The 18952-nt window shown below is 40.9% G+C and overlaps 2 protein-coding genes across 2 annotated transcripts; one reads left to right on the forward strand and one right to left on the reverse strand.

Annotated features, from left to right (window-relative positions):
* Positions 1-1132: 1132 nt before the first annotated feature.
* Positions 1133-8932, reverse strand: exoc8 (exocyst complex component 8). The gene is made up of 4 exons (XM_038303693.1): positions 7662-8932; positions 5029-5282; positions 4676-4924; positions 1133-2106 (listed from the first exon to the last, which is right to left on the reverse strand). Exons 1-4 carry the CDS (start codon positions 8803-8805, stop codon positions 1702-1704), a joined length of 2052 nt encoding a protein of 683 aa, XP_038159621.1. The 5' UTR covers positions 8806-8932; the 3' UTR covers positions 1133-1701.
* Positions 8933-9960: 1028 nt separating this feature from the next.
* On the forward strand, positions 9961-16063 carry sprtn (SprT-like N-terminal domain). Its single transcript, XM_038303695.1, has 5 exons — positions 9961-10529; positions 12934-13033; positions 13963-14091; positions 14175-14445; positions 14531-16063. Exons 1-5 carry the CDS (start codon positions 10195-10197, stop codon positions 15400-15402), a joined length of 1707 nt encoding a protein of 568 aa, XP_038159623.1. The 5' UTR covers positions 9961-10194; the 3' UTR covers positions 15403-16063.
* Positions 16064-18952: the final 2889 nt, after the last annotated feature.

Raw genomic sequence — 18952 nt, forward strand, 5'->3', positions numbered from 1 at the left:
CTTCGGCATGTGGCCCCCCTAATAATACGCGGAATAAATATGTGCAATAGTAATAGGTGGGCAATGCCTTTGGCATGTGGCCCCCCTAATTAAATGAATAATAATAATTATTATTATTATTATTATTATTATAAAAGAAGCCTTCGTTGATGCAGCTGACTCCTTATTCTTGTACTTTAAAGATAAGGCAGCAATATCATCTTCCTTCAAAGCAGTTCAGTTTCATGGCGCAGTGAAGCCCAGCTAATGTGGAGGCACATCAGAGGGACATCTACGAACATGGGTGACACAGCCCAGGTGTGCTTTTTTATTTTTTGGCATTTGCAATGAGTTATATGAGTCGTCCCAAAGTCAAATTTTGTTCAGGGCCCCATGGAAGATGGGGCCAGCCTGAAATGTCGGGCCTCTCCACCAATGATGAGTTACACTACGTTACTCAATGAAGAAAAAGCTTGTTTTTAAGACAATATAACAGAGAAAAATAGTTTATGTGAAACTGAGACTTTAGTTTAGCTCAGCCTTCATGGGTTTAATATTATTTCCCGTCTGCGGATTCTGCCTGATGGTTGTCTTCACAGAACAGTAAACAATATACTGTATGTTGTTGTTGGAAGTGACTTTCCCTATTCTAACTTATATTTACAACATACTGTAAGTACTGATTTGCACTTTAACAAAAGTATTTTTTTTTTTCAAACTAATTTGTCAAAATTGCTTCTTCCACTTAAAATAAATGTGTAATTAAATATTTTTTATCTCATTCTTTCAAACACCATAATTTGTATATATGTTGTGTAAATTTGCATACTTTTTGACAAATCAAATAAGATGTTATGCCGAGTAGTAAGCAGGTCAGTCAGTACTTTAGCATTCTAACCAAATAGTTTTTACTCTTCACTAATTTCATCATTGCCTACTTTTTATTTAAATACAGTTTTTGGATAATCAGTTCATTATAGCTACTTTCAAATAACATAAATTATCTTTTTAAATAGTAATTTCAACAGCAAAGACAAACTATAAACAGGAAGAAGTGTAAACTGCACTGGATCGACTGTAAACCACAGAACTGAACAAGAAACAATAACTTCAGTTTTCTTTTCTCTATTCTCTAAAAATAACACTCAGAATGTTTTGTGCTTGTAATGATTTTTATTTCATTTTATGTGTTAAGGTCACACAACTCACCTTATTAAATCACCATACGTACAAGGGTGGTCATTACAATATCATTGCCTTATAAACCAACTCATCTCAGATAATCTAGCAGCAATAATATATGGACCTCAATGGTGGGAAAAAATGGTTATCTGGAAAATAACATCTGGATTTATTGATTTGTCAAAAAAGAAAAATTCTTACATGTATTGGAGGGATAGATAAATAAATATTAAATGTCTGGGTCTATGCTGCCTCCATTCTTGATGGAAGGAACAGTTATGGCAGATCTAAAGAATTCTTTATGTGTAAAAAGATGTTCTAACGTTTATCCAAAGTTACTGCAGCTGTTTGAAATTATACTTTTATTTTTTTCTGGTTCTGCATAATCAAAACAACCAGCAGCACTTAGTGTTTTGGACAGCTCTGAGATTCAGCTTGAAATTGCAGGGAGGAAAAGGGTGTGTGGGCGTTCTCGGCCACCGTCTTTGTTCCAGTCTCATCCATTTTCGTCAAACAAGGCCTCAGAAGTTCCTGTCGGTCTCAAACCAAGGATGTGGTGCTTTCAGGGTTGATCCGCACCGACCTGGTGCTCTTCCTCAGGTCCTGCAGCTGTTTGGCGGGCTTGCCCACGCTCTCCTCGAAGCGCCGCTCCACCACCGGCAGAACGGTGTCGTGCAGGAAGGTAGCGTTCTGCAGGATGAAGGACTTCTTCTCTGAATCCTGCTCGCAGCGCAGGCTGTAATCAACGTGTTGCACGGCCACCAGGATGATCTCCCGCAGGCTTTCCAGCAGAACCATGTGCAGCTCGGGGAAGTAGAGCTTCAGGCCTTCCTCTAAGAAGCTCATCATCTGCTTGGTGAAGGCCACTACGGTGTAGCTCAGGTTGACCCAGCAGTCGTCGCCTGTGTACTGATGGAAGCTGATACCACAGCTGCGCATCTCTTCCTGCAACAAGACAGAATATTGTATTACTGTTAAATACATACACTCACATATAAACACTGATTTGCTTAAAGGTATAGTGGAGGATGTTCTTTTTCTGGGTGAATAATCAAAATAAGTGGTCCTCCTAATTGTCAATCATTCTAGTGATATGTTTATGTAAGGTTGTCCTACGTTCTCGTCTCCTTTTTCACTTACCGGTGGTGAGTCTGACATGGTGGAAAAATTTCAAATCATCTTTTTTAAACTTAGCTTGTATGAGCGATGCAAACAGGAACTTTTAAACGGAGCGTGCACGAGGAGAAATGGGCCCATGCATGCTCTGCATGCGTTTAATAAGCGTTCCCTCTCGGGAGCGGTTACAGGGTTGTGCATGTTTTTTTCAGTGGAGAGGGCAAAAAATAAAATAAAAATAAAAAATCGCAAAAATCCTGCATTATACCCTTAAGCTGCAAAACTTTTTTAAGGAATGTTTACATTTTTCACAAAATATAAGGTGGTTGCTCTTTGTTTTTTTTTTGTTTTTTGTTTTTACTATATTGAGTTAATTTTTTTATCATTTCTTTTTTTGGGGGGATTTTTTATGTTTACCACTGTAAAAAATGTCTTAACTAAAGGGTTAAACCTGGGGGTTTTATTTATACATAAATAATTTAACAAAGATTCAGTTTTATTTGTAAGGAAGCAAGATGTTAGCAACAGCGAGTGAGAAAAAAATACAAACTCTCGCCTTTCCTGTGGCTGAATGCATGGAAAAAAATCAAATAACAAAACTTGAGGGTTAAAGTTTAACTTTGCACCAACAAGACGGCGTCCAAAAAACCATTATATTAAAATTTAGAAATAAACCACAGAACGGTCAGGGCTGCATCCATCAAGTTTTAAGACAGTATTAAAATAGGGAGCAACATACATAAATAAATTCATATCTAAATGCATATTTTTCTCTAAAATTAAAAATATGCAAATGTGTTCAACATAGAAGTTTTAGAAAGAATTTGTTTCTTGAAAATTCTCTTATTTTCGGGGTGGGTGAGTCGGTTTAGTTTCTATTCAATCACGATAAGAATCATCATAATAATAACATCCAATATAAATGTCTTGAGGAACAAAAGATTGATCAGTACGGAAGAGGATTAGGGCCACTGAAAAAAAAAAAAAGTAAACAGATTTTTAAATTTTATTTCAGTTTAACATGGGAAAAAAGTCAGAATTCTGAGATTAAAGTCAGAATTCTGACTTTAATCTCAGAATTCTGACAATAAAAAAGTCAGAATTCTGAGAAAAAAAGTCAGAATTCTGACTTTAATCTCAGAATTCTGAGAAAAACGTCAGAATTCTGAGAAAAAAAGTCAGAATTCTGACTTTAATCTCAGAATTCTGAGAAAAACGTCAGAATTCTGAGAAAAAAGTCAGAATTCTGAGATTAAAGTCAGAATTCTGACTTTTTTCTTAGAATTCTGAGATTAAAGTCAGAATTCTGACGTTTTTCTCAGAATTCTGAGAAAAACGTCAGAATTCTGAGAATAAAGTCAGAATTCTGAGAAAAAAGTCAGAATTCTGAAATTAAAGTCAGAATTCTGACTTGTTCCCCATACTATACTGAAATAAAATAAAAAAAATCAGTTAACTTTTTTTTTTTTTTCCAGTGGCCCTAATCCTCTTCCGTAGATCAGTGCTGCCTGTCGGTGGAGCCCTTGCTGACTGTTTCATAGGTCCCGTCTAATAATATTTAAAGTAACAAATTATAATGAAAGATTACAAGGTCTAGTTTCTACGATTAAGTATCTATAATGCAATGAATATATAGCTGTAATATTACTAGAATAAAGCAAGAAAATGTACATTTAATAAGAAACTGTGATAGTTTTTTAAAGATCTGATTGATGTGATTGGCTTCAGCTTTAGCAGGACGTTTTTATCCAGGGGAAACAGTCTGGTTAGGAGTTTGGATATAACTGGGCTACTTATTTTACACTGTATTATTACAACACAAACATTATAACTTTGTTCTTGTTATTTCAAAACTATACATGTCTTAGTATTCCCCTAATATTGTTGTTTTTTTGTTTTTTAACTTAAAACTGCACCTTACTATCTCCTGTCTGGCTTTTCATTGATTTGGTCAGACCATTATTCATCCGTGTTGTTTTATTACAGAGAAAATTTAATTTAAAGAACAATAAACTGTGTAATCTTTCATAAATATTGCTTCTCGTGAAATTTGATGATTAAAAATGATGATCCAGCCTTTTAAACTCTATTTGATTTGGTTTCTTTTCTAAAATCTGAAATAATAAAAAAAAGGTCTTATATTTTGCTACAGAATCTCAATTTTAAGCAGTGAATTAACATTCAAGCTCAGTACGGTAGTTCTAACACGAAGGACTTTCTATTGAAGATTTTCATATACATGTATGTTTTTGGTTAACTTTTACCTTTAAAAAGATGTAAAAGTGAAGAAGTCCAAAAATATTGTTTTAACTTTATATCCAAAGAGTTCTACAAACGATAAGAATGAAAGAACACCACAGAAAGCAGAAGAAAAGAGGAAAAGGACAGTCGGCTCCACCTTGAGTTTGGCCAAAGCCTCAGGGGTCATCAGGTTCATCCTCCTCCACATCTCCTCAGAGTTCCTGTGCTTGGTGGCTTCGATGATAATATCCTTATAGCTCTGCAGGGCCGCCCTGATGTCTTTGACCAGGAGTGACTGCAGAGTGAAGGTCAGGTCCAGGCCGATCTCGGTCAGCTGCTGGCAGTGCTCTTTGGCCACTTTGACGCATTCTGCTGCTGTGGACAGGCTCTCCTTACTGTCAAACACCTGGGAAATAATTTTTAAAAACCGTATGAAGCACTATTCTGCACAGGAAGAGAGAGAAATAAATCTTTCTGAAACAATCGTATTTTACTCGTCTCTTAGCTGACCTGTTTGCTGAAGGCGTCCACAAACATGTTCATGGCGGACCTGGACCAGACCACAAAGGCTGAGTAGCAGCCCGTGTTCCCTGCAAAGTCCATCTCAAACTCCTTGGCGGTCTCCAACAAGCTGGTGAAGAAAATGTTGCAGAGCTTGTGGATGTACAGAAGCGTGGCTCCCTCGATGCGGAGCTGTCGTATGGCCGTCTGGACTGCTGCTGCGCGGTTCTTTAAGAACAGCTCACAAGCTTTGGTAGACTGACCTGAAACCAGCAGAATCCATTAGTCATCACAAAACTACTGATTCAGACTCTGAGGGGTGAATCCCACCTTCACCAAGTTATCTACTGCTGATGAATCCCACCATCACTAAGTTATCTACTGCAGATGAATCCCACCTTCACCAAGTTATCTACTGCTGATGAATCCCACCTTCACCAAGTTATCTACTGCAGACGAATCCCACCTTCACTAAGTTATCTACTGCTGATGAATCCCACCTTCACTAAGTTATCTACTGCTGATCAACCCCACCTTCACTAAGTTATCTACTGCTGATGAATCCCACCTTCACCAAGTTATCTACTGCTGATGAATCCCACCTTCACTAAGTTATCTACTGCTGATGAATCCCACCATCACTAAGTTATCTACTGCAGATGAATCCCACCTTCACTAAGTTATCTACTGCTGATGAATCCCACCATCACTAAGTTATCTACTGCAGATGAATCCCACCTTCACCAAGTTATCTACTGCTGATGAATCCCACCTTCACCAAGTTATCTACTGCTGATCAACCCCACCTTCACTAAGTTATCTACTGCTGATGAATCCGACCTTCACCAAGTTATCTACTGCTGATGAATCCCACCTTCACTAAGTTATCTACTGCTGATGAATCCCACCATCACTAAGTTATCTACTGCAGATGAATCCCACCTTCACTAAGTTATCTACTGCTGATGAATCCCACCATCACTAAGTTATCTACTGCAGATGAATCCCACCTTCACCAAGTTATCTACTGCTGATGAATCCCACCTTCACCAAGTTATCTACTGCTGATCAACCCCACCTTCACTAAGTTATCTACTGCTGATGAATCCCACCTTCACTAAGTTATCTACTGCAGATGAATCCCGACTTCACCAAGTTATCTACTGCTGATGAATCCCACCTTCACTAAGTTATCTACTGCTGATGAATCCCACCATCACTAAGTTATCTACTGCAGATGAATCCCACCTTCACCAAGTTATCTACTGCTGATGAATCCCACCTTCACCAAGTTATCTACTGCCGATGAATCCCACCTTCACCAAGTTATCTACTGCTGATCAACCCCACCTTCACTAAGTTATCTACTGCAGATAAATCCCACCTTCACCAAGTTATCTACTACAGATGAATCCCACCTTTACTAAGTTATCTACTGCAGGTGAATCCCACCTTCACTAAGTTATCTACTGCAGGTGAATCCCACCTTCACCAAGTTATCTACTGCAGGTGAATCCCACCTTCACCAAGTTATCTACTGCAGATGAATCCCACCTTCACCAAGTTATCTACAGCAGATTAATCCCACCTTTACTAAGTTATCTACTGCAGGTGAATCCCACCTTCACTAAGTTATCTACTGCAGATGAATCCCACCTTCACCAAGTTATCTACTGCAGATGAATCGCACCTTCACCAAGTTATCTACAGCAGATTAATCCCACCTTTACTAAGTTATCTACTGCAGGTGAATCCCACCTTAACTAAGTTATCTACTGTTGATGAATCCCACTTTCACTAAGTTATCTACTGCAGGTGAATCCCACCTTCACTAAGTTATCTACTGCAGATGAATCCCACATTCGCAAAGTTATCTACTGCAGATGAATCCCCTATTCATCAAGTTATCTAAGTTATCTACTGCAGATTAGTCCCACATTCACCAAGTTATCTACTGCAGATTAATCTACTGCAGGTGAATCCCACCTTCACTAAGTTATCTACTGCAGATGAATCCCACATTCGCAAAGTTATCTACTGCAGATGAATCCCCTATTCATCAAGTTATCTAAGTTATCTACTGCAGCTTAATCCCACATTCACCAAGTTATCTACTGCAGATGAATCCCACCTTCACCAAGTTATCTACTGCTGGTGAATCCCACCTTCACTAAGTTATCTACTGCAGATTAATCTACTGCAGCTTAATCCCACATCCACCAAGTTATCTACAGCAGATGAATCCCACCTTCACATAACTCATGATATCAGAGTGCCTTTTAAACAAGCTTCTAAGAACCAAAAATTACATGGTTCCTGTTTAGTGCTGACTTCTAGTTTATGAAATTTAAGAGTCTAAAAGCAAAACAGTAGAGTATACAGAGGTAGGACTGATATGGTTTTACCCTACCATTTTAACCATTTGAGTGGAAGTATCCAAAGAATGTGTGGAGAAGCCCAGCTGAGGTTTTTATTAGGAAGACCAAACCAGCTGTCAAGCACAGCGTTGGCAGCATTATGGTGAGGTAATATATTAGAGGGCCAAAATGAATATTACCTCTATCCAGATGATTGGCTTATGTAAAGCTAGGTTTACACAAGTGAGTATGGGTTCTGCTGTGAGAAAGAAATGAAAAAATAACCTAATCTGATGAGCTGGGAGACAGCCCGCCGGGTTGCTTTAGGTCCACCCCGAAGTGAGCGATCTGGAGACAGCTCAAACACCAAGACCTCTGTCAGCTGCCGCACACGCTCATCCACCTTCCCCCTGAGTTCCTTCACCCTGGGCGTCACCGGCTGGTCCTTCAGATACTCGCTGAGTTTATCCAAGAGATCCACAGCTCCCTCGAAGTCCCTCTGGGCAATGCATACATCCAGATCTTCTGGCAGCTCCTGAATCCACTCGAGGCTGAGATCTACGCTGTCCTCTGAGTCTGCTGACTCATCTTCCTCCATGTCGAAAGGATTGGTGGAAACCTCCGACCGCACGGGAGACATAGGGGCCTCCTCCACCTTCTTCTCCTTGGAGGCTTTGTTTTTCTTAGTCTCATCCAGGATCTCCAGCCACTCCTTCTTGACCTTACTGTTCTCTGCCTGGAAGATGCGACTTTCAGGAAACATGAGGATCTTGAACATATCCTTCATGGGGGGGTTGTCCTTCACGTTGACCACAGCAAAGCTCTCCAGATCATACAGGGCGTTGTACTTATACTTCACCGTGCCTCTGCGGTTAGGCAACCAGTTGGCAATCAGCAGACAGTCGTTCATGAGGAAAGCATGTACCTTTTGGATGAGCGACATGTTGTCCACATCATACTCTGCAAGGTCCCCATTGTAGACCAGGTGTCTCCCTGGGATGTCCATGATGTTTTTAGCTCCCTCTACCTTCTCAAGCAGGGAGGTGAGGGTCCTCTGCTTCAGCTCCTCTGTCTCCTTAGGGAAAGCTGCCTGCATCTCCTTAGAGGTCTCATCTTTATCCGTGGAGAGCAGGGACTGGGTGATGCTCTCCATGATGCTCTTCTGCTCGGTCAGGATGTGGCTCAACTGATACATCTCGCTCTCCAGATAGGATATCTCCTTGGCCGTCTCGATGAACTGCCTGTAGTTCTTGTACACATTCTTCTTGAGGTTCTGGGCCGTCTCGTCTGCCAGGGTCTGGATTTTCTGGCGATGCTCCTGCAGGTCTCTGTCACCGTCGGACTGCTGGGACAACTGTTTCACGTAGGACTGTGGGTCGAAATTAGGCGATTCGAGAAGTTTCCGAAGTCGGTTCCCGGTTTCAGACATTTTTAATTCTTCGTTTCTTCACTTATTAAATAAAATTTGTATAAATAAGACAGAAACGAATGAGAACAGCGGAGAAAAACTCTTCCACATCCGCCTGTACACAAACAGGAAGCTGTACGAGCGTTGACTTCCGGGTTGTGAGAGTCACGGGATCTCTATGATTGGCGCGTCAATGGCGCCGCCATATTGGAAAGGTACATTCAGGTTCACACATATCAACAAAGTAAAGTAAACTAAATTTGTATTCATGTAACTTGTTTCGTTAAGCACGTTTATTGAAGCGTTGTACATACACTAAAGCATCTTACATTTTGATAATTGTATTTTGTAAAATAGATAAGTTATATTTAAATGTTATAAGGAAAAGAAAGATTTTAAATTTGCTTAAAGTTAGATAATGAGATGGTTGATTTTCAGAATCAGAATCAGAATCAGGTTTATTATTACCATTGTTAGTGAAGGAGTTCACAAACTAGGAATTGTTTATGGTACAATCATGCAACATGAAACATATAATATGGAATAGGTAAATAAAATTATAAAAATATCTCACAGTTGTAATCTAATGCATGAATTTATGTTTCACTTGGTTTTAAACACGGGCAATCAAATTTTTAATAGCCTCCACAATATTCGTAAAAAATTGAGGACCTATTAGTGGTGATTAATAACTAAAAATAATATTGATAATAGCAAGTGTTTAAAGAAAAAAAATCAATAGATAGATAGATAGATAGATAGATAGATAGATAGATAGATAGATAGATAGATAGATAGATAGATAGATAGATAGATAGATAGATAGATAGATTTTTTTCTTAATCTTTAACTTCAGTGACAAGAAAATGTGTGATCGTATGATTTTAAAAAGTGTTGTTTACAGTGTTCAACAGATTAATTTACCCCGTTCACTAGATAGTAGAACAACATCCGGGTCTTTCCTAAGCAGGAAAACTTCAAGAAATATTTTCTACTGCCTACAAGTTGCCATGTATTTGAGATATGCCTAATTTTTATATGGACTTTGTGGTTAAATGTTTGTTATTTAGCTAATTATTTTTTCAAATATTTGCTAAATGAGTTAAAAAGACTATATTGGAAGAAACACGCCTTTATTTTGAAATGTACCGGAAATCGATGTGTAATGTTGAAACCACCGGAAGTAGATCATTTGTACTGTCACAATCTGATGGCGCTAGCTTTAGGCATAATTCAGAGGTCAGAAAACATAACTAAATTCGAAAATGTAACGCAAATGCAAATAGGTTTACACTGATGGGCTATTAATGTGACCTCTTCAAAACGGTGGTTCAACTCAAAACTTTAGTTGATGATATTTAGCATGAATTTTGAGGTCCGAAGCTAGTTAGCCTTGACTTCTCCGTCGTCATGGATGCTGATCTTCTGCTCGCCATTCAGCTTCAGGAGCAGTTTGACGACGAATATCAGACTTCACAGTTACCACCAGAGTGCTTCTTGGAGGATGACTTCGGACAGAGCAGTAAGAAACAGAAAGTTGGGGAACCTGGAGGTGGAAGCGGCGCTGTTCACCGCTGGACGCCGCAGACCTCTTCCCCTGAGAAGCCCCTGAGCATCGTAGACGAGTCCTGGGAGATGCTGGACCCCAACCCAGACGTTAGGGCCATGTTCCTGGAGTTCAACCACATGTTTTTCTGGGGGAAACTTAGCGGGGTGGAGGTCAAGTGGAGCCCCAGAATGACTCTGTAAGTCACCTTTAATTTAATATTTCAAATAATAATCATGTGGAGTGCCCTCTCTCACAGAAAACACAACAGATAATGATTTTAATCTGAAACTAAAGCAGTTTGATGATTATATTTTGCCCGCATATTATCTTTTATATTATATTTTGTTTTGGGTTGTTTGACAAAAACAATCATAATTTCTCAACACAAAATTCCATAGCGAAGCTTTATGTATTAAGTCAAATCCAGAGTGGACTTCTAAATCTCCAAGTTTGGATCGAATTGGTGACAAGATAGGAAACCCATTCATCCCCCTGCTGAACATCAAGCTCCATGAGATCACAAGATATTTATTGGCCAGAACCAGAAGAGGATCCTTCCAAAAGTTCCTTATCTTTCCCCAATGGCAGCGGTCTTCAACGCTTTCCAGGCCAAGGACCCCCAAACTGATGGCGAGATGAAGCGGGGACCCCTAATTATATATATATGCAATATATGCTGTATGAAATAGTGTTATATAAAACTGGTCCTATAGTCACTCTATTACAGATGGAGTCATGTAATGAAAGTAATTTCTCCCTGGGATTATTAAAGTATTTCTGATTCCTGGTTGATGGGACAGGTGTTGTGAATGAAATGGTGCCCAGCTTAAAAGAGCTCCTGTGTGTCGCTGAATGTGTGCATTGATGACTGAAAGACATCTTCTGCCTCCATTTATCTGTTTACTACAGTGTGTTGAATTCCTGTTAATGTGGATTTAAAGACATTTCAATTAGTGGAAAAAATTGCAGTCTAATCAACCAAAACTTTGGGGGTCAGACCCCCTAGGGGTCGCGGACCTCCTGTTGAAGACCTCTGCCCTATGGTGTATGATTTGGCAACCTGCAAAAAAAAAAAATGCTTAATATCCAGATGATTGATATATTCCAACTGACTTCAGATTATTGAGCTTCTTAACCTGACTCCGCCAGATGGATTTGCTCCGCATATCCATCTGGAAACCTTCCCTTGAAGTAATTTTGAGAAGGGGCGAAAATATTGGTTAGCTGATTGGCCTATGTTGGTGATAGACGGGCCAAATAAAGCAATCAGATCAACGAAGCATATGACGTACTAACAGAGCGACGACGAAAACACAACCACAAGCCAGGCTACTCTTGCCGAAACCAGTCGAGAGAAGAGCAAAAACATCTTTTCCTCTGAGAAAAGCCTCCAGAGCAGTGTTTTGCTCTTCTTTCAGGGAAGAAATACTCTGTAATTCCGATAAAACTTGCTCGATAGCCACGCTAACGCTAGTTTCATCGGCTGAAGCCGCCATGTTCTTTAGACTGAACTGTTGCGCTTCTCGTTGCGTCACACCTCAACCCGCCTCAAAGCCAACACTGATTGGACGTTCGTTTGGTGAACGGCTCCAAATTTTCTTTAACGGAGAGTAACCAGACTGATCTGCGAGTGAAACCTTGAAAGCTCGCAAGATCAGGATGGTCTCACGAGGCTATGAGCTTCTGGCCTTATCTCTAAATCCAGCCACGCTACAGAGGAAGCGTCGTAAGATAGAAGGTTGAAGGTGGAGTAGAGCATTTCACCTTTTTCAGTAGTGAACCTTCTTTTCTGTTTGGGGAAACTACTAAGGTGCGTTTCTCAAAACCTTAAGTAGCTTTAATCTACTCTAATTTATACAGTATAATATTTAAACTCTTCAAACTAGGATTAAATTACTCAAAATTAATATTTAAATCTTTTGCACCCCTTTAGCAGATTGTGAAAGCTATATCTAGTTGTATCGGATTTGTAAGAATTCATTAAACACACGATTCAATAACTTTTCATTAAGTTTCTTTTTTTTTTTCTATATTGCTTGAGTCCAGCTCAAACTCTATAGTACCAGTAAAACACTTTAGACCCGGATTATATATTTTAAAGTACCTGCCAAATAATTTAATTGAGTAATTAATTAATGATTTATAAAAGTTAAGCAAAGGCTTTTTCGCATCTAAACCACAGTAGAACCAGTCGAGCTAGAAAACAATGGTACTTAGATGTTTCAAATCTGGGCTATACTATGCTATACTGATGGTAGACTATTTTAAACCCAGTTTTTAAATTGTCAAAGGTTTATTTGATTAATGATGGATCAGTTTAGGTCCATAAAAATGCTTTTTATTTCTTTATATTTTTTGCACCTGGACCACATGCAAGCTTGTTTAACTCAAAAACTACAACATCCAGAACTTCCAAACCTGGATTATATCATTCTATACCAATAGCATAACCTTTTACAGCCAGTTTGGGATTTGTTAAAACTTTATTTATTTATAAAAGTTTTCAACTGGTGATTTTAACAGTGAATGGTATAAATATTTCTTTGTTTCTAAAAATAGCTGAGTTGTTTCCTGGTTTTTCTTTCTTTTTCTTCACCTAGGTGTGCCGGTGTGTGTTCCTACGAAGGCCGAGGCGGACTGTGTTCCATCCGGCTCAGTGAGCCGCTGCTGAAGCTCAGACCAAGGAAAGATCTGGTGGAGGTCAGACCGTTTGTCATTTTCAAACAAGATTTTATTAAAGGGGAACACCGTTTTTTTTTTGGCCCCTTCTATTTACGTTATTATGATGTTCTCATTACCCATATTAGTTTTGTGTCATTTGGAGCTGTTCTGAAAATATTCGGTTAGGTTATATCCAAGTAACGTCTTCCTATGGGCAACGAGTTGAAAGCACAAACTAAACTGTTCATAATTTATCATTTATGGTACGCCAGCATTCATAACATGTAGGCGAATCACTGTCCCCCAGACATCCGCGGTTATATTTTTTATATTTATATTTTTTTTAAATAAAGCGGAGTGTGTATGATGTCATCATGCCGGCTAATTTCATTCACCCTGTCCGCTGAACTGCTGCTAGTTTTACTCACATGCCTGGAAGATGTCTAGTGCTACTACCACAGATGATCTCGCTCTCGAAATGGAATTGAATGATTCAGATTAGCTCGCCGAATGAATAGAAGGGGTAGAGCGTAGCTGCCTGTCACAACTCCAGTCCAGCGCATGGATGACTTCATACACGTGCCGCTTTGTTTTAAAAAAATATAACTGCGGGTGTCTGGGGGACAGTGATTCGCCTACATGTTATGAATGCTGGCGTACCATAAATGATAAATTATGAACAGTTTAGTTTGTGGCTTCAAGTCGTTGCCCATAGGAAGACGTTACTTGGATATAACCTAACGGAATATCTTCAGAACAGCTCCAAATGACACAAAACTCATATGTTTAAGTAGAATATGATGTAATAACGTAAAATCAAGGGCCCAATGTAAAAAAAAAAAAACGCTGTTCCCCTTTAAGCTCCATAATGTGTCTCAAAGGTCAAACTTAATTATTACTGTTTATTGTTTCTCTTCAGTTCCTGTCGTGGGAAAGTGAAGTTAAACATGTTTTTTTTTTCTCCACAGACTCTCCTTCATGAAATGATCCACGCCCTCCTGTTCGTGACTCAGAACAACCGAGACCGAGACGGCCACGGACCCGAGTTCTGCAAACACATGAACAGGATCAACAAAGCCAGCGGGACAAACATCACAGTAGGCGTACTTCCTCCTGATCTGGCGTCCGTCAGCTTATCATCCTCGTATTGTTGACCTGAAACTGCCTTTTACTTTTCTAGATCTACCACAGCTTCCATGACGAAGTGGACGTCTACCGGCAGCACTGGTGGAGATGCAACGGGCCCTGCCAGACTCGTAAGCCTTACTTTGGGTATGTGAAGAGGGCCATGAACCGGGCCCCTTCTTCCCTGGACCCCTGGTGGGGGGACCACCAGAGGACATGTGGTGGGACGTACACCAAGATCAAGGAGCCTGAAGGATACAGGAAAAAAAACAAGAAGGAGGCAAAGACGTCAGAGAGGAAGAAGAAGCCAACAGAAACGGTCAAAGGTGATCATTATTAATCTAATATACAGTGTTCACCTTTATCTGTACCAATAGCACAGTTCTCAATAGCTGTTGTCTCTCTGCTCAGGTTCTGGATCTCAGGACATCAGGAACATAATCCCTTTCAGTGGGAAAGGCTTCCTCCTGGGGGGGATGTCCCAAACCTCCTCTTCTTCCTCTGTACCTCGCTCTCCATCGGTGCCTGCTTCATCCACATCCTCCATCCCTTCCTCTCCTCTCAGAGGTTTCTCCTCTCCAATCCGCTCCGGCTCATCCAATGAAAGCGACTCGATCTCAAACGTCCCACCCTCTTTCAGACCGGCTAGCACCACCGGGGGAAAACCTCCAGTGAAACGATCCGTCGGAAACACTAGAGTCTTTGTCAACATTAACGGCTCGCCTGTTAAAGTTTCTAAATCCCAGAGCAACGCTGGAAACCATCAAGGAGATCAAATCAAACAGACTTCTATTCAGAAGCTTTTTAACGGCAGTAACGTCAGGAATTCACCGAGTCAGTTGTCTGAGACCAAAGGATCAAACGTTTCCACTGAGATATCCCCTCCCTTTACATCTAACTCCAGTCTGCAGCATTCCCCTCTAAAACACGCAGCAGCTGAGGGCAGCGCCACAACATCGACCCAATCCAAATATTTCAAAGATTCTGCCGTTAAACTCGGCTCTGCAGTTGGAGGTCAGCCGTCGAGGAAGAGGTCATGGGACGACCGAAGCAGCTCAGCCAGGATCTTTGATTTCTTCGAGAAGACATTAAGCAGCAATTCAGCAGCCTCAAGGGAAAAGGCAAAGATGCAGTCAGCTTCTGCTGCCACGCCCTCATCGGCTCAGTCCTCCGGACCGAGCAGCTCCTCTTCCTCCTCGCTGGTAATGGTCAGCTGTCCTGTGTGCCAAGCTAAAGTGGAGGAGTCAGGAATAAATCAGCATCTTGATTCCTGCCTCTCTTAAATGACTTTAATATTTTAAACATCTCCCAGATTCTTGGGGAATAACTTTCTTGCAGCAGAGAAGCATTTTAGCAGCAAAATCTGGGATATTTGTTCGAATGATGCTCATTTGATTAATATGGAGCGGAAGCCGTTGAAGTGCCTGCATTTATATTTGCTACCTTAATATTTACTACCCTGTTCTATAAACAAATGTTCTATAATGCATATCAGTTCTAAAGAATAAATTCAGGTCTAAACTCTTGGAATTGAATGGCCTTAAAAGCTGAAATAGCAAAAAATTGAATGTTTTAAAAGATGGTTGTGCAGAGGGGAGTTCTCTGGTTTAAAATTCCAGAGGGTTGTTGGGTTTATTTGTGCTTCTTTCCTCCGCTTTAGAGCTCCACCAGCAGAGTGACCTCTGCTGCGCTGTGTGCAGATCAGGTTTCACTGTCGTTGGCACGTCTTCCCGTTTCTGCCGCACTCACCCTGCAGAGGGAAACAAGATGCAAAGACGGTGACTGTGCACTGATATTACCAACATTTCTGCAGTAAAGTGAAAGGATGGTGAAGCTTTTTACCTCTGTGTTATTATTTGTGGCAGTTTGTGTTTTAAAGAAACTTTGTAAGTTTATTTGTTTGATTGTTTTTTTGGCAAATAAAAGATTTTATTGCTAACTTTACCTAAGTTTTCCTCATGGACTTAAATCATAAAAAAATCAGATTCTGTCCCTTTGGAAAGTCTTTTTCTCCCTTTAAATGTTTCTCATTACAACTAGAAGATGATTTGACCAGCTAAATGCAGGTATGGTACAATTTTAGGGGTAGGAACAAAATTCATTTTGTTTAAAAATTATTGTAACCCCCAAAACCATTCCTTTGCTCTTCCACCTTTAAAGATAGCACTTCGCTGTGTTTTGCGCTTTGATTCCACCTGTTTAGTGATGGTAAAAACACAGATCAGGGAGAGTTTTAAAGCAAGATTGAGTCATAAAACACCATCCTAGGATATGGTTAATGGAGCTTTATCAGTGAAATATGAGTGCAAACAGAAAGTGACAAGATGTACAGGGAGCAAATTGATCAGGGAAGCAAGGGACAACACAAGAGAAGCTGCAAACACTCATAGAGATAACAGGAGATATTGGCCGTGATTGGAGAATGTAAAGCAGGTGTTATTTTATTTACATCTTTTCGAAACGAATAGTATATAATTCCTTTATTGTCCCAGCAGCAACCAGGAGATATAAAAGGGTCACACAGGTATAGACATTTTGGCCAACATGCAGCATGTGTGGCACCAGACTTAGACTTGGATAACTTTTGTCATTTCAATACAGTGTATCCAAAATGAAATTTTGTTTTGTACAGGTTTCAGACAGTGGATGAGCAGCAGCTTGGCAGCAAAATTAACATTTTCATTTCATAAAGTGCAGCAGAGATTAAAAAAGAAAAAAAACATAATGCAGAAACTCATTGATATCGAGTTCACATTTCAAGGTAAATATATATGGTGCAAATATGTAGTAATTTGGTTTGGTACTATCAGTGTGAGCGGGGAAGAAACTGGTACAGAAGCCTCTTCCCAGAAGGGAGAACAGTCGATGGTGGGGGTGTGAGGGTCATTGATGATGTCACTGGCTCAGGACACAGTGCTGGGATGAAATGTCTTTTATGGAGGGAAGAGGAGCCCCGATGATCCTCTCTGCTGTTCTCACCACTCTCACATTCTTCTAGTCTGAGGCTGCAGCGCCTCAGACTGGAAGCCCCACACCACACAGTGAGACATCTGGTCAGAACGCTCTCTATGGTGCTTCTGTAGAAGGTGGTGAGGACGGGTGGGGGCAGGGGGGCTCCTCACCCTTTAGCAGGAAGTACATGCGCTTTTGTGCCCTTTTGACCAGTGAGGTGGTGTTTACAGTCCAGGTGAGGGTGTCTGTGATGTGCACCCCCAGGATTTTGGTGCTGCTGACCACCTCTACAGCTGACCTGTTGATGTCCAGTGGAGTGTGGTTAGGACGGTTCTTCCTGAAGTCCAAGATTATCTCCTTCGTCTTCTCCACATTCAGGATCAGGCTGTTATCTTTGCACCAGTCCACCAGCTGCTCCACCTCCTCTCTGTAGTCGTGGTCGTCTCTGACGAGGCTGTAAACTTCACCATGTGATTGGTGTTGAACCTGGGGACGCAGTCATGTTTCATCAGAGTAAATGGCAGGGGGCTCAGGACGCAGCCCTGATGGTTACCTGTTGTTAGGGTGATGACATCAGAGGTGTTCTGTACAACCCAGACTGACTGAGACCAATTGCAGAGGGGTGTATTGAAGCCTAGCTATTCCAGTTTTCCTATTAGATGCTGTGGGATAATGGTGTTGAAAGCTGAACTAAAGTCCAGGAACGGCGTCCACACGTGTGTGTTCTTCCCCTCCAGGTGTGCCAGAGTTAGCTAAAGAGCATAGGAGGCGGTGTCCTAAGTGGAGTGGTTCAGTCGGTAGGGGAACTGGAACAGGTGGAATGTTGGGGGGAGGCTGGTGATGATGTGTTCCTTAACCAGCCTTTCGAAGCACTTCATCATGATGGTAGTCAGCCCGGTAGTTATTAAATGAGTTAACCTGAGGTTTCTTTGGGACCGGAATGACGGTGGCCGACTTAAAGCATGCTGGCACTAAGGTTCGGTCCGGCGAAACATCTTTGAGGACACCAGCCAGCTGATCTGCACACTCCTTATACACCCACCCAGATTTGTTATCAGGGCCAGGGGCCTATCTTGGGTAAACTCTCCTCAGAGTCTTCCACACATCAGCGGTGTCAAGGTAGAATGCCTCCTCTCCCTGACGTGGAACGGCTTTCACCACCGGAGTGCTGTTTAATGCCTCAAACTGTCCAAAGAAGTTGTTCAGTTCATTTAGGAAGCATATGTAAGGGTGACAGTGTCGTTGGATGTAGGAGTTTACAATGAAAGGGGACGGTTGATGGTTCAAGCCCTTGCTCCGGCTTTCAATGTCATTGTGTCTTTGGGCAAGACACTTCACCTGCATTGTCCACTGATGGTGGTCGCTTCTGTTAGTGAGCCCCAGGGCAGCTGTCGCTACAATGTAGCCTGCCACCGTGAGTGTGTGCATGTATGGGTGAATGACTGAATGTAGCGTAAAGTGCTTTGGTCAAGTCTCCTGACTTGAAAAAGTGCTATAGAAGTACAGACCACTTACAGAAAAGGAGGCTTCAGGCGGTAAAAGATGTTGGTGCCAGAGTCCCGTTGTTGGGATGTTTTTCTCCTGGATGTCGGAGGCTGCAAAAGTTACACTGATTCTAGCAGGAAGGTAACAGTAAGACATGAACAAAATAATGTTCTCAAAAGGTTTTTGATAGGTCAGACTGAGAATAAGCTACTTGGCTTTTAAAAATGGAGAAAAAACTTAGACTACAATGGTGGTGGAAAAATGACCCACGAGACTTGCAGCTGTAAATAAAAATGCACATGTTCTTTTTAGTCAATCATTCAGAGAAATGTGTTTAATCATGTACCTTTTGTTGCCCTTTAAATTCCCATAAACTACTCTGAAACCGTTGGTCGC

The sequence above is a fragment of the Cyprinodon tularosa genome, unplaced genomic scaffold (assembly GCF_016077235.1).
Source record: "Cyprinodon tularosa strain WSP-4 unplaced genomic scaffold, ASM1607723v1 ctg517, whole genome shotgun sequence".
In the NCBI taxonomy this organism is placed as follows: domain Eukaryota; kingdom Metazoa; phylum Chordata; class Actinopteri; order Cyprinodontiformes; family Cyprinodontidae; genus Cyprinodon; species Cyprinodon tularosa.